Source organism: Eumetopias jubatus, unplaced genomic scaffold (genome assembly GCF_037043125.1).
Source record: "Eumetopias jubatus isolate StellerSeaLion01/CBP00866 unplaced genomic scaffold, mEumJub1_p1.0 scaffold_17, whole genome shotgun sequence".
NCBI lineage: Eukaryota > Metazoa > Chordata > Mammalia > Carnivora > Otariidae > Eumetopias > Eumetopias jubatus.
Genome location: NW_028274823.1, coordinates 54,577,224 through 54,603,410, shown reverse-complemented (window position 1 = coordinate 54,603,410; position 26,187 = coordinate 54,577,224). Strand labels below are relative to the sequence as shown.

At 54.9% G+C, this 26,187-nt stretch overlaps 3 protein-coding genes and 1 long non-coding RNA gene across 17 annotated transcripts in view; 2 read left to right on the top strand and 2 right to left on the bottom strand.

Annotated features, from left to right (window-relative positions):
• Nucleotides 1-377: 377 nt before the first annotated feature.
• ZSWIM8 (zinc finger SWIM-type containing 8) lies at nucleotides 378-14,628 on the top strand. Of its 4 annotated transcripts, none has more exons than XM_088019978.1 (26): nucleotides 378-890; nucleotides 3,012-3,165; nucleotides 3,413-3,507; nucleotides 3,688-3,860; nucleotides 4,037-4,144; nucleotides 4,260-4,341; nucleotides 4,476-4,596; nucleotides 4,835-5,036; nucleotides 5,156-5,331; nucleotides 5,704-6,697; nucleotides 7,447-7,578; nucleotides 7,716-7,895; nucleotides 8,002-8,185; nucleotides 8,397-8,495; nucleotides 9,086-9,210; nucleotides 9,894-10,134; nucleotides 10,233-10,391; nucleotides 10,488-10,716; nucleotides 10,893-11,182; nucleotides 11,344-11,567; nucleotides 12,106-12,594; nucleotides 12,832-13,015; nucleotides 13,137-13,313; nucleotides 13,475-13,594; nucleotides 13,919-14,029; nucleotides 14,151-14,628. In XM_088019978.1, exons 1-26 carry the CDS (start codon nucleotides 683-685, stop codon nucleotides 14,609-14,611), a joined length of 5,718 nt encoding a protein of 1,905 aa, XP_087876104.1. In that variant the 5' UTR covers nucleotides 378-682; the 3' UTR covers nucleotides 14,612-14,628. The 4 variants fall into 4 exon arrangements, with proteins under 4 accessions (XP_087876104.1, XP_027965271.1, XP_087876105.1 ...); XM_028109470.2 differs by having other exon boundaries at nucleotides 380-890; nucleotides 13,851-14,029; nucleotides 14,151-14,441; XM_088019979.1 differs by having other exon boundaries at nucleotides 381-890; nucleotides 12,832-12,991.
• A 122-nt stretch (nucleotides 14,629-14,750) lies between these two features.
• Nucleotides 14,751-23,240, bottom strand: NDST2 (N-deacetylase and N-sulfotransferase 2). Of its 3 annotated transcripts, XM_088019980.1 has the most exons (16): nucleotides 22,958-23,240; nucleotides 22,193-22,294; nucleotides 20,729-20,775; nucleotides 19,302-20,641; nucleotides 19,022-19,109; nucleotides 18,553-18,707; nucleotides 18,202-18,387; nucleotides 17,797-17,925; nucleotides 17,483-17,665; nucleotides 17,292-17,388; nucleotides 16,628-16,751; nucleotides 16,326-16,500; nucleotides 15,954-16,124; nucleotides 15,749-15,858; nucleotides 15,475-15,577; nucleotides 14,751-15,378 (listed from the first exon to the last, which is right to left on the bottom strand). In XM_088019980.1, the coding sequence occupies exons 4-16, from the start codon at nucleotides 20,304-20,306 to the stop codon at nucleotides 15,253-15,255; spliced, it is 2,652 nt and encodes an 883-aa protein (XP_087876106.1). In that variant the 5' UTR covers nucleotides 20,307-20,641; nucleotides 20,729-20,775; nucleotides 22,193-22,294; nucleotides 22,958-23,240; the 3' UTR covers nucleotides 14,751-15,252. The 3 variants fall into 3 exon arrangements, with proteins under 3 accessions (XP_087876106.1, XP_027965273.1, XP_087876107.1); XM_028109472.2 differs by having other exon boundaries at nucleotides 20,729-22,294; XM_088019981.1 differs by lacking the exon at nucleotides 18,202-18,387 and having other exon boundaries at nucleotides 20,729-22,294.
• Nucleotides 22,010-26,044, top strand: LOC148162170 (uncharacterized). The gene is made up of 3 exons (XR_015767116.1): nucleotides 22,010-22,113; nucleotides 23,863-24,153; nucleotides 25,615-26,044. It is a non-coding gene; the product is annotated as an uncharacterized LOC148162170 (long non-coding RNA).
• The window catches only part of CAMK2G (calcium/calmodulin dependent protein kinase II gamma), a 55,597-nt gene continuing 53,086 nt past the window's right edge, over nucleotides 23,677-26,187 (bottom strand). For all 9 annotated transcript variants that reach the window (XM_028109475.2, XM_028109480.2, XM_028109490.2 and 6 more), the window contains one exon: nucleotides 23,677-25,691. Coding sequence is in view for 1 of the 9 variants with exons in the window: in XM_028109490.2 (XP_027965291.1) it covers nucleotides 25,630-25,691 (62 nt within the window). In the remaining 8 variants the exon portion in view is untranslated. The remainder of the gene's footprint in view (nucleotides 25,692-26,187) is intronic.

Here is a 26,187-nt window from a genome sequence, read left to right as displayed (position 1 = left end):
TGTAACAACGCTGATGGAATGCAGGCTTCTGGACTACAACTCCCAGAAGGTGATGCGGTCCCAGGGCCTATCCGGAGTTAAAACAATAACTCCACCCAATAGTTCCTGTGTTATCGCTTGACAGCCTACGATTCCCGGCATTCATGGCGGCTGTTTATTCCTTGGGGACATTATGGACGCCGAGTTATTGCTGGGATCTGTAGTCATTTCATATACCTCTGGGGGTTGGCTTCCTCTTACAGTAACTGAGGGTGGGTTCGAGAAAAAAAGGCAGGAAATGCAGCAATTAAACAAACAGGTCCTCTACATCTGCCCGGACCGGGTCCGGTTCCCAAGCGCGTGAGGGCGGAAGTGGTGGTGGCCGGCGCGGCCGGAAGTTCAGATCAGCTGATGGGGGAGGCGGCGCCGCAGCCGCCGAGAGGCCCCGGCTGCCGAGCGCTTCGTCCGGGCCCTGAGTCTCTGATACTGGCCACGATCCCCGTTCGCACCTCGCAGTTGGGCGAGGCCCGGTTCCAGATCCCTTCCAGGCTTGAGATCCTCGTCCGGCACGGCCGCCCTGAGCGCCCCGGCCACCCCCAGCCCCGGCTCGCCCCTCAGGCCCCGGGCCTCCCCTCAGCCCCCGGCCGGCGGCCCAGGCCCCGGATCCGCGGGGGGGGACCCGGCCCCGGGGGGTGCAGGCCCCATGGAGCTGATGTTCGCGGAATGGGAGGACGGAGAGCGCTTTTCATTCGAAGATTCGGACCGCTTTGAGGAGGATTCGCTCTGTTCCTTCATCTCCGAGGCCGAGAGCCTCTGCCAGAACTGGCGGGGATGGCGCAAACAGTCCGCGGGGCCCAATTCCCCCACTGGCGGCGGTGGCGGAGGTGGCAGTGGCGGTACCAGAATGCGAGGTGAGGGTGAGCGGAGGGGGAAGGGAGCGGGCTGGCTCTGCTCAGGCCTTGCTGGGGAGCTGTCCCTGCTCGGGAGCTGTCCCGGACCGCGAGCTGTCCCAAGCCCAGAACGGACTTCTGGATTCGCTTTTCCAGTCTTCCTGGGGTTGGCTTCTCCACACCAGCGTGTGTGTGTGTGTGTGTGTGTGTGTGTGTGTGTGTTGGAGTGATGGCTGGGAAATCCTGGGTTCGGTAGGATTAGCGACAGAAAGTAGATCTTTTGTGGTTCATTTGCCTTAGAGATGGGGTAGGAGAAAAAACTCGTCTGACTTGGGAATACTCACCGAGTTCAGCCCGTGGCGAGCCAGAAAATAGAAGAGAAGGTGGGTAAGAGGCGGATTGTGAAGAAGGGACCACTTGAGGTGTGTCAGCCCTATTGCAGAGTGCATTGGGAGCTTCCTCTTAAGGATGATGACCATCTCATCCTGGCTACACCAAGAAGGGATTCCATCCAGAGGAAAGTGGAGGTGCACTGGCCTGTGAGAAGAGATTCCATAGTTACATAGGTTCACATCAGAGGCTTGGTTCTGGGCCATATTGAACATTTGTCAGGAGCCGAGGCTGGGACTACTGGTTTAGAGCCTTAGATTTCTATCATCTGGGGCCCCGGGGAAGAGTGTAGGTAATTGGCTCTAGAGTCTCCATAAGAAACACTCTTCCTGCTTTTTTGCTGTAAGCTTTTTTCATCCTTGGGTCTTTCAGTGAATTAACTGATTAATGCTGTGAAGAATTTTCCTTTTATTAAAGGGGATTGAGGAGAGAGTGATGATAAGTGAAGCTCCACAGGCTCGAGACTCACCACATCCTTTCCCTGCCTTCCTCGTGGCACAGTTTTTGTCCTGGTCCTCAGTGCAAGCTGACTTTTTTCAGCAGTTGGGGTTGTGATTCTACTCTGGCCATTCCAAGAGTCCTGTTTTCCAAACTGCCCTACAGAAATTTTTAGCACCCCTCTGGGACAGAGAGAAATGTACACATGTCACTTGTAGGAGCGGTAATGTTCAACTTCATTTGGAGAGGTGGCATATGTTCTGTGTACACAGACCCACAGGCCCACAAAGATCATAGGCAGTTTCACTGTGGGTTTTCTATGGTTTCTTTGCTTCTTTCACATTTGCATGTGTGGGTAGTCTTGGGGCTTAGAGCTCCTTCACTTTGAGGGAAGTAACCAAAGTCATGTTGGTGGACATTCTCAGCATACTGATATCTTCCTGAATTGGTTTAAGATCTAGGAAAGCATGTCCTTCCCCAAGCCCCCTGCCATCCCGGGCTATCCTCAGTTGCTCACTTGTAAAATAAGGAGATTAACTTTTTTAAAAAAGGTTTCTTTCAGCTCCATGATTTTCCGATCTTTCTTCTAATCTCACTAGCAATTTGGGGAGATATGTATGCAGTCTATTGTGTTTCACCACTTTTTGATTAAAACAGTGTAGGAAAGCTTGAGTGGCAATTCCATCCTGCTCCAGGTGATAACAGGTTCCCTTGGGATAACGCATCTTCTCCCATCCCATCCATCTTCCCAGGCTTCCATTGTAGGAAGCCAAGGTTCAGGTGTGCCAAAGGACATGCAGCCTCTCTTGTACCGGAGCCCGCTCTCTTAACTGCTCTGGGCTCTGGCCCATCCTCACTCCTTGGGTAGAGGTCTAGAGTCATCTAGAGAAAAAGGGATAGTAAAAAAGCAATTAGAGAAGAGACTGTCAGAGGAGAGACATTAACAACGTAATATGAATCTAAAGTGCTAGGTATAAGGGAAATTAGATGCCGAGCCATGTGAGAGGGGTTACCTGCTGAGATCCTGGAACACACCTGTTTGGCCAGGAGTTTCTGGGATATCCCTGGTATCTTCTGTTCTAGACCTTAGGTAGCGGGCTGTGGGCTGCGGTTGATTAGCTCCCCACCCCCAGATGGGAGTCTTAAGGGTTAATGTATCCTAACAGGAGAGTCCCTTGGTTTTTTATCCAGCTCTCCCCTTCCTTTCATAGTGAAGTGGGGCCCAAGAAGTTAGGCACTGGCATTGGTGCCAAGTAATCATGGCCCTTTTCATTTCCCCTTCTCTTTACCCTCACCCAAACATTTGTTTCCAAGATGGACTGGTGATCCCATTGGTGGAGCTATCAGCAAAGCAGGTGGCATTTCATATCCCATTTGAAGTGGTGGAGAAAGTTTATCCCCCAGTGCCTGAGCAGCTACAGCTCCGAATTGCTTTTTGGAGCTTCCCTGAGAATGAAGAGGATATCCGGTGAGGCTAAAGGACTGATGGTGGGGAGTGGGTCCTGATATTCCACACTGTGTACTGGGCTTTGTACAGAGCAAATGAGATGCTGTATTTGGGGCTGTGGTGAGAAGAAGACAAGGGGAGGAGAGTGCCTGGGATTTTCCCCAAGAGGGAGTGACAGTGGGGAGAGAGTGCCCAGGGCACTGTGGTCTCTGATGGGGCCTCTAGAAGGCTCTTTGCTGAGCTGTGCCTGTGCCCTCTTCACTACCAGGCTGTATTCATGCCTCGCCAACGGCAGTGCAGATGAGTTTCAGCGAGGGGATCAGCTGTTCCGCATGAGGGCTGTGAAAGACCCACTGCAGATAGGTAAGGGTGCCCGCATGCCCTGTGCGCACCCCCCCCACTCCTCCCACCCCCTTTGTTAGGAACGAAGGACCTACTGCAAGAATCTAGAGCAGGTTGTCAGAAATAACTGCAGGGCCAGGGGTGCGGGCAGAGAGTGATGTCTTGATGGCTCTCCCTGACCATACCCATGTTTCTCCCCAGGGTTCCACCTGAGTGCTACAGTGGTGCCACCTCAGATGGTCCCCCCCAAAGGGGCCTACAACGTGGCTGTGATGTTTGACCGCTGTCGGGTCACTTCCTGCAGCTGCACCTGTGGGGCTGGGGCCAAATGGTGCACTCACGTCGTGGCACTCTGTCTCTTCCGCATCCACAACGTGAGGCCCTCCCAATTTATCCCGGCCCTATCCTACGCTCCATCCCCCCCTTCTCTGCTGCATGCCTGGCCACAACGTGAGCCCCCTCGCCTCCCTTAATCTGCCTGTCTTTCCCCAGCTCCAGCGTCAGCAAGCCTTTTCTCAGCTTGTTCTATTACTCTCTGTGTCCCCTTCAGGCTTCTGCAGTCTGCCTGCGTGCCCCCGTCTCAGAATCCCTGTCTCGGCTGCAGAGGGACCAGCTGCAGAAGTTTGCTCAGTACCTCATCAGTGAGCTCCCTCAGCAGGTGAGTGAGGATGGCAGACCCTCCTCAAACTCCAAGCTCCGGGACCCCATATAAGTCTTCACGTTAGACCAGTGCCTCCTTGGGTCACCTATGCCTTTGTCCCTTTCCCCGTCAGATCCTCCCCACAGCCCAGCGTCTTCTGGATGAACTCCTCTCTTCCCAGTCAACAGCCATCAATACGGTGTGTGGGGCCCCCGGTGAGTGTGGAGACAAGGAAGGGCAGTAGGAAGGAAGAAAGCGGGTCATGCAGAGTACCACTTCCTCAAAGCTTGCTGTTGTCAGGCGAATCCAGGTCCCTGTCTCTAGGTAACTGACTGCCTATCACCCCCAGACCCCACAGCAGGGCCCTCCGCCTCTGACCAGAGTACCTGGTATTTGGATGAATCGACACTCACCGACAACATCAAGAAGACACTGCACAAGTTCTGTGGACCCTCGCCTGTGGTCTTCAGGTAAATTGGATCTCTTTATGCCTGTGTCTGTGGCAGAGGGAGTGTCCCTTAGGCTGTTGACAGATCCTCTGTTCTGTGAATACCCGTGCTTCGAGAATTTTTGTCCTGGACATCCTTTTCCCCCTACACTCTGTATTTTGGGTCGGGACCCCTTTTGTGTCAAAGCCCTGGTGCACTTTGACCCGTTGAAGGCGGCCCCATCTCAGGGTGAGCATTTTCCACTCCCCTGCCTTCACAGTGATGTGAACTCCATGTACCTCTCTTCCACGGAGCCTCCAGCTGCTGCTGAATGGGCATGTCTGCTGCGCCCTCTGAGGGGCCGCGAGCCAGAGGGTGTCTGGAACCTGCTTAGCATTGTGCGGGAGATGTTCAAACGGAGGGACAGCAATGCTGCCCCCTTGTTGGAAATCCTCACCGACCAGTGCCTCACCTATGAGCAGGTAACCCTCCAGAGTTGGCTAGCCCCGTCGTGGCTCATTTTCTCCTTCCCTGGACCTCATTCCCCTCTTGCTGACAGGGGCGCTGCGGAGGGCTGCTCTATCTTTCTCTTTGTTTGCAGATAACAGGTTGGTGGTACAGCGTGCGCACGTCTGCCTCACACAGCAGTGCCAGTGGGCACACGGGCCGTAGCAATGGGCAGTCAGAGGTGGCAGCCCACGCGTGTGCCAGCATGTGTGACGAGATGGTCACGCTGTGGAGGCTGGCTGTTTTGGACCCTGCACTCAGCCCCCAGCGGTGAGTCCCTCCCCGGGCTCACCACAGCGCGGATGCTGGGCCAGCCCAGGACAGACCCGGCCCTCGTGTCCTGCACACACACAAATGTGCTGTTGTTCTAGCCCTGGGGAGATGGCAGGTGCTGAGCAGCAGGGTTACCAGTGACTTAGGAGTCCTTTTTCTGAGAGGCTTTCTCCCTCCCCTCCCCTAAGTAGCTCCCACTTCGCCAAATACCTGAGTGTCGGAGTGATGTGTATGGGCTGGCTCAAGAAGTGCTTCCCTAGGCTCTTCCGCGGGCCTCTCTCCTGGGGCTTAGGCCTGCTCTGTCTCCTTCCATCCCTTCTCAGGGCGGAATGTAGCCTCCCTGCAGCCTCCCCAACTTTGTTCCCACAGCCGCCGGGAACTGTGTGCGCAACTACGCCAGTGGCAGCTGAAGGTGATTGAGAACGTGAAGCGGGGACAACACAAAAAGACCCTGGAGCGGCTCTTCCCTGGCTTCCGGCCGGCGGTGGAGGCCTGCTACTTCAACTGGGAAGAGGCCTACCCACTTCCCGGTGTCACCTACAGCGGCACTGACCGGAAGCTGGCGCTGTGCTGGGCCCGGGCCCTGCCGCCTCGGCCCGGCGCCTGCCGATCTGGGGGCCTGGAGGAATCCCGGGAGCGGCCCCGAGCTCTTCCTTCTGAGCCCGCTGTGCGGCCCAAGGAGCCTGGGGCCAAGCGCAAGGGATTGGGTGAGGGGGTCCCCTCGTCGCAGCGGGGGCCCCGCCGCCTCTCTGCTGAGGGGGGAGATAAGGCTCTGCATAAGATGGGTCCAGGTGGGGGCAAAGCCAAGGCACTGGGTGGGGCTGGCAGTGGGGGCAAGGGCTCAGCAGGCGGTGGGAGCAAGCGGCGGCTGAGCAGTGAAGACAGCTCCCTGGAGCCAGACCTGGCCGAGATGAGCCTGGATGACAGCAGCCTGGCCCTGGGTGCAGAGGCCAGCACCTTTGGTGGATTCCCTGAGAGCCCGCCACCCTGCCCTCCTCCCGGTGGCTCCCGAGGTCCTTCCACCTTCCTTCCTGAACCCCCAGATACTTACGAAGAAGATGGTGGTGTGTACTTCTCTGAAGGGCCCGAGCCTCCAACAGGCTCTGCGGGCCCCTGTGGCCTATTGCCTGGGGAGGTCTGTACCCGGGACGACCTCCCTTCCACAGATGAGAGTGCCAGTGGGCTCCCCAAAACCAAAGAGGCAGCCACCGCAGTCGGAGAGGAGGATGATGACTACCAGGCATATTATCTGAATGCCCAGGATGGGGCTGGGGGCGAGGAAGAGAAGGCCGAGGGCGGGGCCGGGGAGGAGCACGACCTGTTTGCCGGGCTGAAGCCACTGGAACAGGAGAGCCGCATGGAGGTGAGGAGGAGGGTGCTCCTTAGCCACAGCTGGGAGCGGGGCCGGCTGGCTCTAGTTGGGGGTGTCAGGACTGTAGCAAGGCTGTTAGAATCTGGTAGTGGGCTCCTAATTGGCCTCCCTGCCTGCAGTCTTTTCACTGCTTCCATATTGATTTTCCTGAACTGTCTGATGGTGTGACTCAGATACTTAAAAGTCTCCAGTATTTCTCACTGCCCCCAGTTTAAAATCGAAGGTCCTTGGCATGACCTGTGAGGCTCCACTTGGTCTGATCTTTGTCTGCTTCTCCAGACTCATGTAGCTATTCTGTTCTTTTTACTGGTCAGCTGAACCATTCCTCTAGCTTGCCATGCTTTCTCTTGCATCCTTACATTTGCACAGATTGGCCTTTCTGCCTAGAATGTTCTTCTCTCACCTTACCCGGTCAGCTCCTGTTCCTTCTTCAGGTCTCAGATATCTTAAGAGATCACTTCCTCGAGGAAGTTTTCCCTGAGATTGCTTCTCTGCCCCAGGCCCCAGTGAGGTATCTTACCCACCTGTTCCCCTCTTGACCTTTCCCAGGGATAGCTGGCTTCACACTGGTTTGTGTGTTCGTGTGTTTGTTTCTCTGATCAGACTGTGAGTTCCTGTGGTCTACCCAAGACCAGTATAGGGCCTAGCATGTAGTAAGTACTCATGGGATGTTTGCTGCATGAGTGAGTATGGTGTTGGAGTTAGGGCTTCAAGCTGTGCGCTGCCCACGTGCTCTCCAGGTACTCTTTGCCTGTGCTGAGGCCCTGCATGCACATGGCTACAGCAGTGAGGCCTCCCGCCTCACCGTGGAGCTTGCCCAGGACCTGCTAGCCAACCCACCCGACCTCAAGGTAGAGCCGCCCCCTGCCAAGGTGAGAGACCCCCACCTACCTCCTTCCCCACTTAGCCCTAACCCTCTCCTGTGCCGCACCCCAAGCGAGAGCCTCCTCCTCACTCCACCAAGACGAGTCAGATTCACCTGCCTGCCTCCTTGTACTTCCCTCTTTAGGGCAAGAAGAACAAGGTATCTACGAGCCGTCAGACCTGGGTGGCTACCAACACCCTGACCAAGGCAGCCTTCCTGTTGACAGTGCTAAGTGAGCGTCCAGAGCACCACAACCTGGCCTTCCGAGTTGGCATGTTTGCCTTGGAGCTACAGCGGCCCCCAGCTTCTACCAAGGCCTTGGAGGTCAGAGGTTCTTTCTGTCTGAGCCTTGTACTGCCCTCTCTTCAGAGCCTTGCAGCTTGATCTCCATCGAAGTATTAGAGGTCTGAGCTCCTTCCTATACTGATAGGTGAAGCTGGCATACCAGGAGTCTGAGGTGGCTGCCCTGCTCAAGAAGATTCCTCTGGGTCCGAGTGAGATGAGTACCATGCGGTGCCGGGCAGAGGAGCTTCGGGAGGGGACGCTCTGTGACTATCGGCCCGTTTTGCCTCTCATGTTGGCCAGTTTCATCTTTGACGTTCTCTGTGCTCCAGGTATGGCGCACGACTCTACAGCAAGTAGGAATCTTGGGTAGGAGTAGTTTTCTCTAAGGAGAAACCAAGAGCCCCAAGGCTCTGAATTGCCTTTAGGACCCATCAGGCAGCTTCGTGAGAGGTCTGGAATGATAAGTGTCCTCGGGTTCCCTACATTTTGTTCTTTCCCATCATGCTTCTGTCTGGCTGACTTATTCCAACTTTTATCTAGTGGTTTCTCCCACGGGTTCGCGGCCTCCGAGTCGTAACTGGAACAACGAGATGCCTGGGGATGAGGAGCTGGGATTTGAAGCAGCAGTTGCTGCCTTAGGTGAGTCTAGCGTTATCTTGAGCACATCTGTGAACTAAGCCTGGCCCAGGCCATGAAGGGCGTGAGACATGGCCCCGTTTTGAAGGGGCTGTAGGGTAGTGGGATAGCCAGAATGACACGAATGAGCCGAGGTAGTGCCTGTGAGACAGCCAAGAAATTAGGAACAAAATGTTTGCTATGGCTGTTGGGGGTTAGAAGGGCCGCGAAACAAAAATCTAGGAAGAGGACTCAGGGAGGGTGTAGAATATGAAATGTAGGTTCAAAGATCAGCTCAGTTTTTGATAGGGGGCTCAAAAGACCATGGATAAAGACACAGGGGCAGTTAAGTCTTGATCAGAGTGAGGAGTCCCGCTTCCTTGAAGTGATGGCTATGCTGTGAAGGTAGAGTGGGCCAGGTCACAAAGGTCTTAAAAAGCAGGCCAGAGTTAAGGCTGGATGTAGTAGGCGATGGGGACCTTCCACAGGGGATGTGGGTTGGACCAGAACTCCTTATGTCATACGCTGGTGGCTCAGCAGCCCTGGCCTGTTCACCTTTGCTGTCTTGGGAGTTATGGCCATTCTCAGTCCCTGTGAGACCCTTCTTCTTACAGGTATGAAGACAACAGTGAGTGAGGCAGAGCATCCCCTGCTGTGTGAAGGCACACGTCGGGAGAAGGGTGACCTGGCACTAGCACTAATGATCACTTACAAGGATGACCAAGCCAAGCTCAAAAAGGTAGGGACTGAGGAACTGGGACTTTGACAAGCAGGGAGCAAATTTTACCACCTTTCTCCAGGATTCCAGGACAATGAGGAAAGGGCTGTTCTGCTCATAGGAGATTAATGGAGAATCTTAGGGACGCTTCATAAAGAATAAGACCAAGTTAGGGGGAGGGAGGAGTGGGTGGCTCGGTCAGCTGGGTGTTCAACTCTAGATTTCGGCGCAGGTCATAATCTCAGGGTCGTGAGACTGAACTCCGTGTCGGGGTCTGTGCTGGGTGTGGGGTCTGCTTGGGAGTCTCTCTTCTCCCTCTGCCCCTCCCTGCTGTACTTGTTTGCATACTCTCCCTCTAAAATGAAAAACAAAACTAAAAAAAAACCGCCGCTAAAAAAAAAAGACTATGACCAGTGGTTCTCATAGGAGTGCTTGGGCCGGGGGTGGAAGAAGAGAAGCAGAGAGCATAAAGGCAGTTGTACATTTATTTCAGTATTTACTGAATATCAATATTCTCAGTCTTGTGATTGTTAGGATATCAAGATATGTAAGCCAGCCCCTATCTTGGGGCAGGGTTCTCCTATGGTTGTAACTGGGGAAGGCTTCCCGAAGAGGTGGTATTAAGCTGTTTCAAAGAGAGAGGAAGGTAATAGAAATAGAAGTCAGGAGATAAAGGGCATCTTGTCACTGCTTCTGTTCTCCAGATCTTAGACAAACTGTTGGACCGAGAGAGCCAGACGCATAAGCCCCAGACACTGAGTTCGTTCTACTCATCCAGCCGCCCAGCCACAGCCAGCCAGAGGTCTCCCTCAAAGCATGGGGGCCCATCTGCCCCAGGGGCCCTGCAGCCGCTGACCTCGGGCTCTGCAGGGCCTGCTCAGCCAGGGAGTGTGGCAGGGGCTGGGCCAGGCCCCACTGAGGGCTTCACAGAGAAGAATGTGCCTGGTGAGGTGGGGGCACTGGGCAGGGGGGATGAATGGTATGGAACCATGTTGGGGTCCCCTTTCCTGAGCTTATCCCAATGTCCTGTTTTCCCCACCTAGAAAGTTCCCCACATTCTCCTTGTGAGGGTCTCCCATCTGAGGCAGCTTTGACCCCAAGGCCAGAAGGGAAGGTTCCCAGCCGCCTGGCACTTGGCAGTCGTGGAGGCTACAATGGCCGGGGCTGGGGCTCCCCAGGGCGGCCTAAGAAGAAACACACAGGTATGACAGCCTGTGGGATGATACGGAGGGAAGGATATTCCTGAAGTCTGAACTCTGGAACTTCTGGCTTCTGAGGACTGATTTGTCTTGGGTTAGGCATGGCCAGCATCGACAGCAGTGCCCCTGAAACCACGTCGGATAGCTCCCCCACCTTAAGCCGGAGGCCACTTCGAGGGGGCTGGGCCCCCACCTCCTGGGGCCGAGGACAGGACAGTGACAGCATTAGCAGCTCTTCCTCGGACTCTCTGGGCTCCTCGTCGTCCAGTGGAAGTCGCCGGGCCAGTGCCAGTGGAGGGGCCCGGGCAAAGACCGTTGAAGTTGGCAGGTCAGTGGAAGAAGTCCCCGTCTCCTCTCATCTGGCCCCACCCTCAGAGCCACCCGCCTAGTGTCATCTAGCTGTCGTTCCCCCAGGGACTCCACTTGCCCTTGGCTCTCCCGACCTACCTGGCTACCCATTTCAGAGAAACCCCAATCCCCGTCCCTACCCCGTCGCCCCTTCAGGTACAAGGGCCGCCGTCCCGAGAGTCATGCCCCCCATGTACCCAATCAGCCATCAGAGGCGGCTGCACACTTCTACTTCGAGTTGGCGAAGACGGTGCTGATCAAGGCAGGGGGCAACAGCAGCACTTCCATTTTCACACATCCATCTTCCTCAGGGGGCCACCAGGGTCCTCACCGCAACCTGCATCTTTGCGCCTTCGAGATTGGGCTTTATGCCCTTGGCCTGCACAACTTTGTTTCTCCCAATTGGCTGTCACGTACTTATTCTTCCCATGTTTCCTGGATTACAGGTAAACCCAGTGTCTTGACTTGGGTTTGGGAGGGGGGCGGTTAACTGATAGAGTGGAGAGTCTTCTCCTTGTGGAATTACTGATCGGAGAGAAGACACCATTCCTGCTCCCCAGCAGTGCCCATACTAACCCCATTCTGATTTTTGCTCCTTTCCCTGAAGGTCAGGCAATGGAGATTGGCAGTGCAGCTCTGACTATACTGGTAGAATGCTGGGATGGACACCTGACACCCCCTGAGGTTGCATCCCTGGCTGACAGGGCGTCACGGGCACGAGACTCCAATATGGTGAGGGCAGCAGCGGAGCTAGCCCTGAGCTGCCTGCCTCATGCCCATGCATTGAACCCCAATGAGATCCAGCGGGCCCTGGTGCAGTGCAAGGAGCAGGTATTTCTACAGGCAATCTGGGGACCTGCTTTGAGGCATCTGGGCAGGGGCATTGGGCATGGGGAAAACTAACGGCCCGGCTCTTGATTCCCATATCCTGAAGTTCACAAATTATCCAGTTGGTCCTGATATGGTGATACTTGACATCCTAATGCACTTTCACATCATTTCTTTTACCTTGTAACTCTTATTCCTGTTTTATAGATAAGGAAATGGAGGCCTATACTTTAGGGACCAAGGTGATCACCAGGCTGAAATCCTTAGGGCAGGCTTTGGGGAGATAGTGGAATTGGATGGGAGGGAGTGGCTAAGTTAGTCTGGAACTGGGACTATAAACTGGGTCTTGTGCTGGTCAGCAGCTGTTTGTTCAGTATCTGTGTGAAGCATTCATTGCTCTGACACGGACTCTGAGCATTGGCCCTGACCTCTCATGCCTCCCTGGGAACCGGCCAACTCAGAGGGACACGTTGGAGTGTCATTTAAAACCATGCCTGAGTACAGCCCCTCCCCCTTAACCCTCTGTGCCCCTCCCTTCCAGGATAACCTGATGCTGGAGAAGGCCTGCATGGCGGTGGAAGAGGCGGCCAAGGGTGGGGGTGTATACCCCGAAGTGTTGTTTGAGGTTGCTCACCAGTGGTTCTGGCTCTATGAGCAGACAGCAGGTGGCTCATCCACAGCCCGTGAAGGGGCTACAAGCTGTAGTGCCGGTGGGATCAGGGCAGCTGGGGAGGCTGGGCGGGGGCTGCCTGAGGGCAGGGGGGGCCCAGGGACTGAGCCGGTTACAGTGGCAGCAGCAGCAGTGACAGCAGCAGCCACAGTGGTGCCAGTCATCTCAGTGGGGTCTAGTTTATATCCAGGTCCAGGACTGGGGCATGGTCATTCCCCTGGCCTGCACCCCTACACTGCTCTACAGCCCCACCTGCCCTGCAGCCCTCAGTACCTCACCCACCCAGCTCACCCTGCCCACCCAATGCCTCATATGCCCCGGCCTGCCGTCTTCCCTGTGCCCAGCTCTGCGTACCCACAGGTGAGACCGGTGTTCTGCTGGGGGTCGGCGGGGGAGGGGGCTGGGCATGTGGAAGAACACTGGGAGCTCATGTGGGGTTGGAGTGGGGTACTCTGGGAGAACAACAGGGCTGTCCTGGTGAGGTGGTGGAGGTCTGGGGAACCCAGGCCAACTAAGCAATGTAGGAACACCCAGTTGTGGGCCAAAGGGGGAGAGACACATCTTAGTATCATTTCCTTCTCTTCTCCCTGTCTTTAGGGTGTGCATCCTGCCTTCTTGGGGGCTCAGTACCCTTACTCAGTGACTCCCCCCTCACTTGCTGCCACTGCTGTGTCTTTCCCCGTCCCTTCCATGGCACCCATCACAGTACATCCCTACCACACAGAGCCAGGGCTCCCACTGCCCACCAGTGTGGCCTGTGAGTTGTGGGGACAGGGAACAGGTGAATGGAGGGGAGGTACACTGGGCAGGGGAGATGGGGGAGGAACCCTCTCTGTCCCTGTGTGGGCTGTGAGTTGCTCATACGGCTTTCGTTCCCCCCCTCCCTGCCTCGCCCTGCCCAGTGAGCAGTGTTCATCCAGCATCCACGTTTCCAGCCATCCAGGGTGCCTCGTTGCCTGCCCTGACTACACAGCCCAGCCCTCTGGTGAGCGGGGGGTTTCCACCACCCGAGGAGGAGACACACAGTCAGCCTGTCAACCCACACAGCCTACACCACCTGCACGCTGCCTACCGTGTTGGTGAGAGGAGGACCCCTTCTGTGCCCCCACCTGCAGTTGTGCCACAGGCTCTTCGGTGACCCCTCCCTCCCCACAGCTCTTCATTTGTTTACTGTGGGGTCAGGTTGGGGTAGAGGAGGAAAAGGATGTAGCCCCACCATGTGCCCGCCCTTTTCTCCCAGGAATGCTGGCACTGGAGATGCTGGGTCGCCGAGCACACAATGATCACCCCAACAACTTCTCCCGCTCCCCCCCCTACACTGATGATGTCAAATGGTTGCTGGGGCTGGCAGCAAAGCTGGGTAACACCTCCCCTCCCCAGGACCATTGTCCGCCCCCCACCCGCTTCCCCCACCTTCCTATCCCAGACCTCCTTCCTAGCTCTTGCTCAGAGTTGAGGCCTTGGTCGGGTATGTGTGCGTGCGCGGGGGGTGGGGGGTTACCTCAGCTCCTGGGGTGGAGGGCGGCTCTCTGCCAGGCCAGAGCTGAGAGAGGAGAGTTGGGTCCCTAGGGCAGAGGTGGCCACCCCCGTCTCATGCCCCTCCCCCTGCCCCCCAGGAGTGAACTACGTGCACCAGTTCTGTGTGGGGGCAGCCAAGGGGGTGCTGAGCCCGTTTGTGCTGCAGGAGATCGTCATGGAGACGCTGCAGCGGCTGAGCCCTGCTCATGCCCACAACCACCTGCGTGCCCCGGCCTTCCACCAACTGGTGCAGCGCTGCCAGCAGGCATACATGCAGGTGACAACCTAGGACGCACGGAGGAGTGGGGAGTCCCTCCTGGGCAGGCAGGGAACCAATTCCCCCGCATGCTGGGGAGGACGGGCCTGGTGCTGTGCTTAGTGGTTTCATCCTCTTCCAGTACATCCACCACCGCTTGATTCACCTGACCCCTGCCGACTACGACGACTTTGTGAATGCGATCCGCAGTGCCCGCAGCGCCTTCTGCCTGACACCCATGGGCATGATGCAGTTCAACGACATCCTGCAGAACCTCAAGCGCAGCAAACAGACCAAGGAGCTGTGGCAGCGGGTCTCACTCGAGATGACCACCTTCTCCCCATGAGTCTGGCCCCTCTAGGGTCCTATACAGGGACACAGGCCTGTGGCTATGGGGGCCCCTCACACAGAGGGAGTGAATCTTGGCTGGACAGATCATCCCCACTCAGTTCTCTGGTAGCCCAGACTGGCAGCCGCTCTTGGGCTGTAGCTTGGGGCCAAGATGTCTCAGACCCTAGAAACCTAGGGTTGGGGGAGACAGCCCTGTCTGGGAGGGGGCATTGGGTGGCCTCTGGTATTTATTTGGCATTTATAAATATATAAACTCCTTTTTTACTCTAGTCTGCCTGGGCCTTCGCCTTCTTTCCCTCCATGTGCAGATGAGCTTTGAACCGGGGTGGGGAAGAGACTGATAACTTGCTTTAGTCTAAGTTTCTCCCACTCCAGTGAGGCAGACAAAACAGAAAAATAAGGATGTTTATTAAGGACATTTCTAGCCCACAGCTAGGGCTCATACTTAGCTCTATGAGCCACTGTCCGGCCTCATCCCCATTCAATGTGAATGACATTAGGGAGGCCGGGCCACAGGTAGACCCCACTGATCCCACGGTAGGGGGGTCCCTCCCATAGTCGGGTATAGACAGACTGCTGAGGATAAAGAGGGAAATCATCGGATTAATATGTTCCTCTACACCCTGCCTGGACCCTTTCATTCCTGCCCACCTTCCAAGAACATGGGTCAAAGGTGCCTAGTACCATGATGGTGGGGTATCAAGGGAAGCCCCTTTATAAGACCCCAGAGCTATGGGAAAGGACTGCCCTTCCCTTCTCAGCCATCCCAGGCCTGGGGGCCACTGAGGTAGAAGGGGCAGGGGCTGGGCCGCTCTTATCCCCCTTGTGGGCCCTGCTCTGGGCTTGCCCTTTAGCAAACTAGGGGGCTTTTGCTGGTACAGGAGGCCCGGACATCAGCCCAGACTGGAATGTTGCAGTTCTTCCCGAAGCCATGAGGGCACTGGCTGTCCAAGCCGGCTTAGCAGCTTCGACAGATCCAAATTGTGGTTCCGGAAAAAATCCGTAAGATAAAGGCGGGACTAATAGGAGAAAAATGGAGGCAGAAGTGGTAAGGAGTGTGACAAGGATGAGATCTTAGAGGCAGAGAGGGATACCTTGTCCCACGCTTTACTCACCTCAGTGTCCATATCTGGGTACTTTCGGCCTTTGCTCTTGCCTAGACAGCGAGTCTTACCACCTTCAAGTCCCTGGCACCAGAATCCCTTCTCTTCATCAAACCTGCTCAACAGGAAGAGGCCACTGTTTGGCAGGGAGAAAGGGAATTCAAACCCCATAAACGTACACTACCTCTCCCAACTCACAGGGACACATGTCTCTTCCAAACAGACATGGTCAACCTGCTTCCCCATTTCCCCCAGATTCCTCCTCCCCTGGGTCATACTCTCCCACCTGAGGGTCCGTGTGTAGTTCAGAAAGGGTGTGATACCCAGGAACTTCTGGATGCTCTCCATTGAGGCAGCTGGGTTGGTACGCAGCTCTTGCCCATCCACAATCAGCAACTAAAGGGACAGGGATGTGGTTCCCTCTGTATTCCTTAGAAGCCTCTAGGCTGAGGGGAAGGGGGACCCCAACAAGGGCTACTGGGGGATCATACCTGTCCAGAGGGGTAGTAAGTCAGCCAGCGCTGCAGATGGGTGGAATAGTAGCCAGGGACAAGACAGCGGTTCTGCAGGGAGCGAAGTGCCAGAGGGGCCTGAGAGGAGGCTGAAATCACCTGGTAGAAGGTATAATTCAGAGCAACTGGGTCTCCATGGGCTCGCTGGTGCTGAAGGACAAGGAATAGGAAGGGAAGGGATGGGTGATTTGACAGAATTATTCTGCCCTACTCTTGGTCTAGTGAATAAATAGCATAGGAATCCTTCCCCAAAGCAACTGGTTTAGTTTCCCTACCCTCTTGCTTTCTGTCCCTCTAGCAGTCACCACCTCCCTCACTTAAGCCCCAATGTATCCCTAGTTTCAGGCTCACCTGATACCAGGAGTAGGCCCTGTCAGCAGGGTTGGTGAGCACAGTGATGATCTTGGCTCGTGGCAAGAGGGCAGCCCCCCGACGTGGTACAACCTCTGAGTCAAAGTAGGTGGCACTTTTTTCAAACAGGAAGTCAGTGCTGGCATTGGAAGGGACAGGGAAGAAGTCCATGTACCTAGGAAGTAGTACAGACAAAAGGCAGAGAATTTGCAGAGTGAGCTGTGCTAGTGGAAGCTGGAATGGGGTATTTGCAGGGGAGGGAGTGTTCCTCTGAGAAGCATTCCAAGGGATCCCAGTCTCACCAATCAATGCCCTTGTGGTAATTAGGGCCGTTGAAGAACTGAATCTCCTCAAAGGTGCTGGGGCTAGGGAAACTGCTAGTCACAGCTGGGTGCAGGCTCAGGAAGAAGTGAATAGCTGTGGTCCCTAAATGGGAGAGAAAGTCCAGACTATTGTGGGAAAGAAGCCAGATCAACAACATGAACTTTAAGGAGGTGAGACAGTAACTACTCTGGGTAGTAATATCCCCTTTGGACAAACTATAGTGAGAGAAGGAAAGACTAAGAGAGGCCTAGGGAAGGGTTAAAATAGTAGTTCTCAGCTTTGACTGCATCAGAATCACTTGCGGATCTTAAACACACACACACAAACTACAGATGATCCTGATGCACCACACACACACACACACACACACACACACTACAGATGATCCTGATGCAACACACACACACACACACACTACAGATGATCCTGATGCAACACACACACACAAACAGATGATCCTGATGCAACACACACACACACACACACACACACACAAACATGATTCTGATGCACCACCAGAATTAAGAATCACTGTCTCAAGAGACTGGATTAAGGAGGGGTGGGTATGAGAAGGGAGTTCTTTGGCCAAAGAATCCTTTGGGTTTAAGGCAGGGGAAGAGAAGTTAGCTAGGAATGATTCACCTGTCTTCTGGGGTCCCACAATCAGGAACTTGGGGAGCCGATCACAGGTTTTCTCCTTGGACCAGATATCTTTGTGCCTCTTGTCATCACAGGGATTCTGAAGGTGAGATAAAGAATCAGATGCCTAATCTTTTCTTCAATCCTTCCCACCCTCATCCTGTCTCTCTGGTCAGCCTGAGCTCCATCCGTACCTGCCAAAGGGGGCTCCGCTCTTGAGGGAACAGTTCAAAGTACTTTCGTGCAAGAGGGACGGGAGGCAGGGTCTGTAGGCGCAGCCGTGTCCAGCACTGGAGGAAGCGCACCAGGCTCTCAAAGGTATACAGGCCCAGCCGATCATTTCCGTAATTGGACAGATGGGTCATAAAAATGCTGATCTACAAAGGGGTGCCTGCATGTCAGAAGCGGAGAGCCTACCCCACCTCAGAATCAGGCTTGGTGCGCGAAGGTCCCAGCCTACATACACTTTGGCTCTCTAGTCTTCTAGCCCTTCCTCTCAGCACCTTACCGGATTAAGCAGCACTGTCAGAAAGAGCTCTCCACCTCGGATGCTCCGGTCTAGTTCACGAGAGCCTCCAGGATATTCACTATAGAAGATTGTGTGAGTGAAGAGGCCACACGTCTGCCGTGGCAGTACCTAGAAGAAAGGGGGGAAAAGAAAGAGACGGATGAGATTTGAAAGGCGAATGAAAAGTAGTAAGGGACAAAAGTCCTACAGCATTAGAATTCCCTGGGTTTGCAGAGGACTGTCTTGAGTTAACCAATACAACTTCCTATGTGCATGATGACTTTTTACCCCTCTACCCCCTATTATGTGAACTTGGACTAGTAGTTGACAGGACACAGGTCAATGCAGGTTGGTGGCTATCTAAACAAAGGAGTTTGATTCGAGTTTGTATCGGGGGTCCCTCACCATAATGCCATTGTGAATGAAGCCACGGCGGTAGCGGGCAGGGCGGAGATGGGGATACTCCTCAGTGCTGGTCACCTGGATGCCCCACACAGACTTCCAGGCCTCATAGAGCTGCGTGTGGATGGGGTATACACCCGAGTGGTGGGGGGCCACAGCATACCCCAGATCCGTGGGAATCCCATGCTCCTGGGAATGGCATAGACTCTCACCAGGACCTGGTGAGGTTCAGGGAGTAGAGGGTAAAGAGGGTGGGGACGCCTCCACAGAAAGAAAAATGGACAGGGTAGGGGAAGGCTGAAAAGGAACGATTATCTCTGAGAAAAGTAAGGGGAAGAGATCCAAGGGTCTCACCAGAGCAAACTGTTTGTTGAGCCTCATCTGGTCAGCCAGCACGGAGCGATTGTGGAACAGGTGTGGCTGCATGTGGCTCCACATGTGGGGGAACCACCAGAACTCTCTGCGGTGCTTCAGCAGCATGTCGTCCCCTGCATCCTCCTCCTCCGTCCCTATGATCACACACTGACCACTGACCACAGCCAGGCAGGCCCTGTGCCCTCCTCTGTTCTGTAACAACACTGACCACCTTCCGTTCTCGGGACAAGACTGCTGACCTCTGCCTACCTAAGCCTACCTGCCCCCCTGCTGACTTGACCTCCAGCCACCCCTGCTAACCTAAATTCATATCCACCGCTAGCTCCTCACAGCATTTTGACCCCAAGCCCTGACCTTCTTGTCCAACTTGTTTGCCCAGGAAGATGAACAGTGAAGGGACAGATCAAACTAAGCTTGATACGCTGAGGGAGCAGGAGAATACACTCACCGGTATGATAGAACTTGCCCGAGAAGCCCAAGTTGAAGGTGAAGTTGGGCACTAAGGTCCTGAGTTTGTTCTGGGTGGTCAACAGAGCCTGGGAAGGGTAGCAGGAACATGAGAAATCATGAGAGCAGACTGAGCAGGAGAAAAACGAAAAGTAATGTTCTCCCAGACTGAAAAGGGCAGGGATTAATACCTAGGACAAGCTCAGAGTCAAGGGAGTCTGATAGGACAGAGCTTGAAACAGCTTCTGAGGAAAGAAATTTGAGTCAGGAGAAAGACTGACCTCAACATCAGCCACCTTCATGCGGGTACCTTCCTTGCCCACAAAGATGTCATCGATGTCTACCAAGATGTAGCGGTCAAGGTCTAGGCAGAGGCGCTTGCCGGTGAGGTACGCAACAGCATCAACAAAAACAAGTTTGTGGAGCCAGAAGGAAAGGCCATGACCAAAGAGCACCCGCTGGATGCCATCATGAAGCCCCAGGTCCTGTATGACAGTGGGAAGCCGGGTCCGGCGAGGCACTGGTGCTGGCATAGGGGGCTCAGCTGGCCGAAGGCTGGCAAGAAGCACTGGTTCATATGTGCTATGATTGGATTGGAAGATGGTCCAGTCATCACCAGGCAGTGGCCCAGGTTCCAGGCGGCTGGGGCGTGTGAGATGCAGTAGGGGGGCAGAAGGATTCACTTGGTAGTCCCGGAGCCCCACATTTGAGTGTAGGAAAAGGGGAAAGCCCTTGAGCTGGGCACTCAGTAGGCTATGTTCATGGGCTCGGAAAAAGCCAATGATGCCCACACCATATTCCACACAGTACCGGTCTAGCAGTTCCCGACTCCAGGCATCCAGGTTGACATACTTGAGCAGGTTTTCATAAATGACCAAGACATAGCGGCCACGGGTATGATCGGTCAGTGTGGGCATGTCCCCTCGGCCAGGTGCTAGCTCAGTGCTATAACGAAAACGACTAGACTCCAAGATGGCCACAATCTCCTGCCCCAGCTGTGAGTACGCACTCTCCACAAACACAAGGACCACAGGTTCAGTTCGCGCTGTCTCTGGTGGCCTGGGGGGCCGTGGTGGGACTGGAGGACGTACAGGGCCAGGGCCAGCTGCCCCACCACTGCTGCAGTCTCCCAAGGGCAGGGGCAAGGGTTCCTTGGCCTTGGGGCTGGTGGACACGTAGTAAGCCAGGAAGCCCATGGAGCCCAGACTGAAAGCGATCAGCAGCAGTATGAGGCGGTGCAGTTCCAGCTGCCGAGCTGGGCGTACCACCTTCCACAGCTTGAGCATGGCGGGGAAGGGGAGGCAGGGAGGGGGACTACCTCAGGGGATGGGAGGTAGGAGTTCTATAGGCTGGGGCTCTCTCAGGAGGGTAGAAGGATAGAAAAACAAGGGAAAAGGATTCCTCAGGGTCAGTTCCCTGAAAAGTTGGAGTCAAGTCCCCTTATTTTAGGGTAGGGGAGTTAGAAGGGGCCACAAGGGGCAACTGGACAGAGTCCATCGGTCTCAGGTCACCATGGCCCCCTGGTCCATGGCTTCAGGATGCAAATCTAGCCAGGCTCCACTCTTGGTCCTGCTGCGCTCCTCACATCAGAGGTCAACAAAGTTCATAATCTCTGCTCTCACTATTTGTAAGACAGAGAAATCAAGGGTTACTTCTCCACCTGAAAGTGTATCGTTAATCCACTCCCCTCTTCACCCATCTCTCTTACCTCCTGCTCACAGGACGACTTGTTCTCCAAAAAAAAAAAAAAAGCTCCTGTAGAAGAACACCACAATCTGAGTCTCATACCTTCACTTCACAGCTTGTTCCCTTTCTTAGAATACTGTCTAAAGTCTCCTTCCTGAGCTAAGTTCTGAGTTAGAGCAGTACATTCAAGGGTTGGAACGGAATAAATCTCCCACTAGCAAGAGACCAAACAGCCCAGGAGGCTGAAAATGAACCTGCTCTGAAAGAAGTTCCCAGCCCACGACTGAGCAGTCGGTCAACCAGCAGGAGCTCCGGTCAGCCTGGGAGGAAGGGACGGAAAGCCCCACAAGTCCCACAAGTCCCGCGCTCCAACGAAATATCAGATAAGAGGAAACTCATGAGTCTGTTAATCTTCCTCATCAGTCAAACCCAACATCACAAGCTAAAAGCACTAACGAACTTGTAGTCAGGAGGACACTACGGTGGGGGGAGCTGAAGAAGCAAGAGAAATGCTGCTAGCTAATCATTCAATTCACTTCCAAACCCAGAACCTGGGGACTGTCTTTTCCATGGCTTGTGAAAAATTACTCAACCCCTGCCCTTCACCTCACCTGCACCAGTGTGGGAGAGATGATAAAAATGTAGCCCCAGGGCAGGCCACATCACTGGCGTCTGAGATAAGCTGGAGAACTGAGTCCAGAGTCTCTCTCCCTATCACTTTAGTTTTCCTTCCTAACTTAGCCTCGGTGATACTATATCCCATCACTGAACAGCTCAGAAAGGTCCTGAGCTAGCCTGTGGAGACAGGAGGGATTGAATCCCGTTACAAAAACAGAGCAAATGGAATGGGGCTGGATGAGAGGAACAGGAGTTTAAGTCATATCCAACCAATAAGAGAGGGGTAAGGACAGGGTGATCAGAAAACAGTTTCAGGGAGACCTAATTCTGGGGACTGCTTTCTTCAATAGATAGACCACTTCTAGAAGCTTTATTGTTGCTCTCTCCAGCTTAGCCATTCTTAGGAAGGCCAGTGACTGGCAATCCCTCCCTACTACCCCCTCCCAGACACACACATCTCAGGGGTGATTAGGCAGAGACAGGGTTCCTCAGAATTGAGAGAGACAATTTAAGAACAGTTCAGCTTTGGCCTGGGTCAAATGAACTGATGTGAAAAGAAAGCTGGGAGAGGATCAAAATGGTGATGGGAAGGGGTGAATCCTAAGAGTTAAAGGAAACTCTTGAGGGGAAACACAGTAGTGAAAAGTCATCACTGAGGGGAAGTGGACACTCAGGGTGTCTCACCCCTTCATGTTAAGAATAATGTAAATAATTACTGAGAGCTTACTCTTTGTCAGACACTCTTCTAAGAGCTTTCCATATATTTAATGCTCACATCAGCCCTGGGAGGTAGGTAAGAGGTAGAGACTATTATTATCCCCATTTTACATATGAGTAATCTGAGGTCCAGAGAAGCTTAATAACTTGCCCAGGATCACACAGCTCAGTCAGTGGAGGAACTGGGATTCAGAGTCAGGCCTGTCAAGCTCCACAGCCGGTGCTCTTAAACCACTGCATGTTGGCTTCACACCTAGAAGCAGCAGCAATATTCAGGGAAGGGGTGCTGAGGGAGCTATCGGGGTACAGTAAGGGGTGGGATAGGAACACGGGGTAGGGGGGTGCTGTACGCGTGGGCAGCAGCGGGAGGTTTCTGAGGCGGAAACCAAAGGGGTCACCCAGGCCCGGGCTGGGCGACAGCACCAGGGATAGAGACCGGGGAAGGTGGGGCTGGGGGCCCCCGCGCGGGGAGACGAGCGGTGCAGACGCCGTGGGAGGAGGGGGCACCGAGCCGCGACACCGGAATGCGGGGCTGGCACAACCGGGGCGGAGGGGGGGGCTGTCACGGATGGAGGGTCCCTGCTCAGGGGGAACATGGGGTCACAGGTGGATATGAAGGGAGCGCCGGATGGGGACCGCGCAAGGGACGCGCTGAGGAGAGCCTGGGGTGACATCGAGGCAGGCGTTGGGCTGGGAGATCCCGGAGGGGATGGGGAGCCCCGTGCTGAGGGCAGTGAAGCCACAAGGGAGGCTAGTGGAAGGGATGCAGGACAGGGGAGCTCTGGGCCGCACTGGGGGCCACCCAGGACCACCCCGCGGGTGGTCATGGTGGCAACACCGAGGGGAGGACCTGCGGGCGACCGTGGGTGGGTGGTCACACTCTGAGTGGGGGTGGTTATCCTCAAGGGCGGCTCACCCGGCGGACTAGGCGGCGTCCCCGCTGGCCCCGGGCTCCGCCGCGTCCCGGGGCTGCCCGGCTTCCCAGCTCTCGGGGCCTCGGGCCGCGTCGCGGCGGCTCCGCCATCTCCGAGCGAACACTCTGCCGCAGCCGGGCCCAACCACCGCTCCCACCCGGGGGGGAGGCGGCGCTCTGCCGCTCGCGGCGCCCGCTCAGGTCCCCGCAGAGTCCGGGCCTCGCAGCCGCACCGCCGAGGTGCCGGGCAGCCGAACGGTTCTCCGCAGCGCTCTGTCAAGCCTCGGCCTCGGAGACGCCGGGCTGCGCGCCCCGCCCGCAGAGGCGCACCCCCCCGCTTCCCGCCCGGTGGCACAGTCTGGCGAGCGTCAGGCGCCGCGACTCCCGGGGCAGGGGCGGGCCCAGGCTGCGGGCTCGTCCACTCAAGCCCGGCGGAGGGGGAGGCCGAGTCGGCCCACTGAGGGGCTCGGGGGGCGGGGCTCGGGGCGGGGCGAGACCCCTGGCCCACCAGCGAAGGGCCGGCAGCTTTCCTCCCCACCCCAAACTCGCCTCTGCAGCCCGGTGGGCTGGTTGGAGGCTGATGAGTTTATGAGGAAGTTTTCTTCTAAAATGAGCCCCCAAGGGAGTGGGAAAAGCTACATCTCTCCATCTGAAGCTTTGTAACTCAGGAGGCTAAACTCTTAGGCCTTTGGCCATAAGCCTCCAACAGCAGTAACACAATGGACTGTTTAAAGGTTATTTTATTAAATATCTTCAGTTCAAGGTTTCATTGTAACAAAGCTAGAAGGGTCTACCAACATTCAGAACAAACACTAACTATTTTTAAATTATTTCTATGTCATCATGCAAAAATTCTGCATCAAATGCCTTCCATTTCCTGTTTAAAAGGTGATTTTTTTTTTTAATAGTCTATTGTCTATAGATGCTGACATTAGCCCCAGAAGAGGAGTAAGAATGCTAAGAAGTGGGGCTGGAGCAGCCATATGAAGCTATGGGTCTTAATGAACTCTAAGACCATTTGTCTTCAAGCCAGCAAAACCAAACCCTGTGGTGAAGGTGTCTGCGTGCTGGTACTGCAGGCTGCAGGGCAAGAAAGGGCTAGGCCCAGGGGCTGAGGCATGCATGAGGTGCTCAGAGGAGCCTGGCTGAACCCAAGCACCAGCACCTGTGAGTCTGCTCTCTTCTCAGCTGGCTCCAAGGTAAACCTGTAGCTTTGCCTCTTCTCCCAGCTCCTGTGCCTCCTGAAGGTAGTCCAGGAAGCTGGGGTTTACCCACCTTTCCCCCAAAAGTGCAGATATTTGTGCAGGTAAGTCTGCACAGTTGTTTTGGGGAAGCCAAGGCCATGACCAATTGCTCCTCCATTATCTTCTCTGCTATCTGCTTACAGTATAGATCTTTCCCTCCTGTAATGGAACTCCTCGAGCACAGAGAGGGACAATGAATGTTGGAGCCTTGGCTCTGGACACCTCTTTTGGGTACATGCAGGTGGTGGTGGTGGGGGTGATGCCCATGCAGATTGTCCAGCAGTAAGTCATACACTTCAGTTGCTCAGTAGAGAGGCCTCTTTAAAGAGAACACCTCTTCTTGCCAGAGCAGTCAGGTCAATCTCAAAGACAGGAAAAGAGATGGACGTGCAGCAAGGGAAGAGTAAGACGGGAGGCAGTCCTGAGGGCAGCCTGAATGCATAGAAACAACCATCAACTCAATCCCGCTGCCTCACTCCTCCCATCCCCCAGGGGCACTTGGCAGAGGGCTCAGGCCCAGAGGAGGGTCAGCACAGGGACCACCACCATGAAAAGGCAAGACAAAGATGGTCCAAATCAGCACAGAAACAGAACTGCCAAAGGCAGCAAGGGGAGCCCTGACCAGGGCCTGGCTCTCTCCTTGCTAAGTTATAAGAAAACAAACACAAAGCAAAGCAGCAACCCCTCCCTCTTCCCAGCTGCAGGTATTGGGCCTCAGTATCAGGGCCCACGTGCATTGTGCATCCTATAGAAATGGATGAGTGAGTACATGTCAGACTAACACGAGGTTTCTCATCAGCTTCGTAGCGGACACACTTCTGCAGCACCAATTCTCTTCCCTTCTACGCTAAATGGAACAGTACAGCAACGTCCAGGCCCTCAGTCCCGAGGCCACTGCTTCTCAGCTGCCTCCACAGCAGGCTGGGAGCTCTGCGTTCTCTCCCAAGTAGGTCTGATGGCCACGATGTTCTCATCAGCCTCATTCTAGGCGCTATGCAAGTTCAGAAGAAGTCCATTCCTAGACCTGGGGCAGGCAGGCCACCTCAGGGGCTGCAATCACATCACAGCCCCCAAAGCTCCGTCAGAGTTCTTGCCTGGTCCCCTGAGTCCACGGAGGCCAGAGGCCGAGCTCACCTCTTCAGGGCTGGTGGGTGAGCCGGCTGCTCGTGCCAGGACGGGTGTCACACAAACTCCTGCCTTCTTCCCAGCCCAAGGGCTATCGGTGGTTTTAAAACGCATCATGGTATGGATTCCATTTTTTTTTAAACAATCTTTTTTTCTTTTTTTTTCTTAAATGTAAAAAACACCTCGGTACAGCAGAGACAGACACGAAGGGCGGGCGGGAGGGCTGCATGCAGGGGCGTGCATTGGCTGCTGCCGCTTTGTAATTTAATTGTTTAAACCTCAAACGAACAGGACTGCCGCTGTCACTCAGGCCCTCCAGAGCCTCTGGCTGCGAAGGTTTGACCTCCGGCTTGGATCTCCTAATGCCCCTGTCAAAGAGGACAGATGTGGTCACAGAACAAAGGACAATAAGCACACAGATGAGTTCCAGGGACTTCCAACACACGACACACGTGGCCAAGTCTGCCTGAGAAGGTGGAGGATGGGGGAGAAGCTAGAATTTAAATATAACATCAGGGGCGCCTGGGTGGCTCAGTCGTTAGGCATCTGCCTTCTGCTCGGGTCATGATCCTGGGGACCTTGGATCGAGCCCCGCATCGGGCTCCCTGCTCCACGGAAGCCTGCTTCTCCCTCTCCCACTCCTCCTGCTTGTGTTCCCTCGCTCGCTGTCTCTCTCTGTCCAATAAATAAAATCTTTTTAAAAATAAATAAATATAACATCGCTTCACATTTGCTGAACAAATGCTTCACTTATGAGTATCTTATTTAATCCTCAACTCAGTGAAGTAGGTACCCCCCCCTCTTTTGACAGCTAAGGAAACTGAGGCTTAGGGTAGGGAAGTCACCTGTCCAAAGTCACTCAAC